Here is a 767-nt window from a genome sequence, read left to right on the forward strand (position 1 = left end):
ACCTATCCTGCCACTTGACCACATCTTGAGTGTTCCTCGTCATGTTCGTAACAGCTGTTAAGGGGGACCAACGTGTCGGTCAAACAAGCACCGTGTCCATCTTTCATTAAACGTCTGCAAGTGGTGAATACGGCGGACATGAAATATGCGATATATCATAAATCGTTACAACAGCATTGCGTGAAGCCATCGAATAGGTACCACAGCGCAAGCACGTGATCAGTTGCGGTTCGCATTGTCATCAGTGTCAGCATCGGTAGTGACATCAATGTCGGCGACAACGGCCTCGTCAGCCGCATCGGCGACGACTTCGTTGGAAGCTTCGCCTTCGATGTCAGCGATGACAATCTCGTCGTCGGCTTCGACCTCCTCTTCAGCGTCAGCGTTGTCGGTCTCGTCGACGTCCTCAGCCACGACAGCGACTGCAGCGTCCTCGACGGTGGTGGCATCGATATCGGTGACGACTTCGTTGGAAACTTCGTCTTCGTTGTCGGCGACGACAATCTCGTCGTCGGCTACGGCCTCGTCGTCGGTGTCAGCGTTGTCGGTTTCCTCGACGTCCTCAGCCCCGATAGCGACCACGTCGACTTCGGCATCCTCGATGGTGGTGACATCAATGTCGGCGACAACGGCCTCGTCAGCCGCATCGGCGACGACTTCGTTGGAAGCTTCGCCTTCGATGTCAGCGATGACAATCTCGTCGTCGGCTTCGACCTCCTCTTCAGCGTCAGCGTTGTCGGTCTCGTCGACGTCCTCAGCCACGACAG

The 767-nt window shown here is 55.9% G+C and overlaps 1 protein-coding gene across 1 annotated transcript; it reads left to right on the top strand.

The window, feature by feature from the left end:
* Positions 1-268: 268 nt before the first annotated feature.
* SPRG_21017 (hypothetical protein) lies at positions 269-766 on the top strand (the record flags this gene model as incomplete). The annotated part of the gene is made up of 1 exon (XM_012350449.1): positions 269-766. A coding segment is annotated over one exon (498 nt), but the record flags the coding sequence as incomplete, so codon positions are not given.
* Between the last annotated feature and the right edge of the window lies 1 nt (position 767).

This window comes from Saprolegnia parasitica, assembly GCF_000151545.1.
Source record: "Saprolegnia parasitica CBS 223.65 unplaced genomic scaffold supercont2.65, whole genome shotgun sequence".
Taxonomy (NCBI): domain Eukaryota; phylum Oomycota; class Saprolegniomycetes; order Saprolegniales; family Saprolegniaceae; genus Saprolegnia; species Saprolegnia parasitica.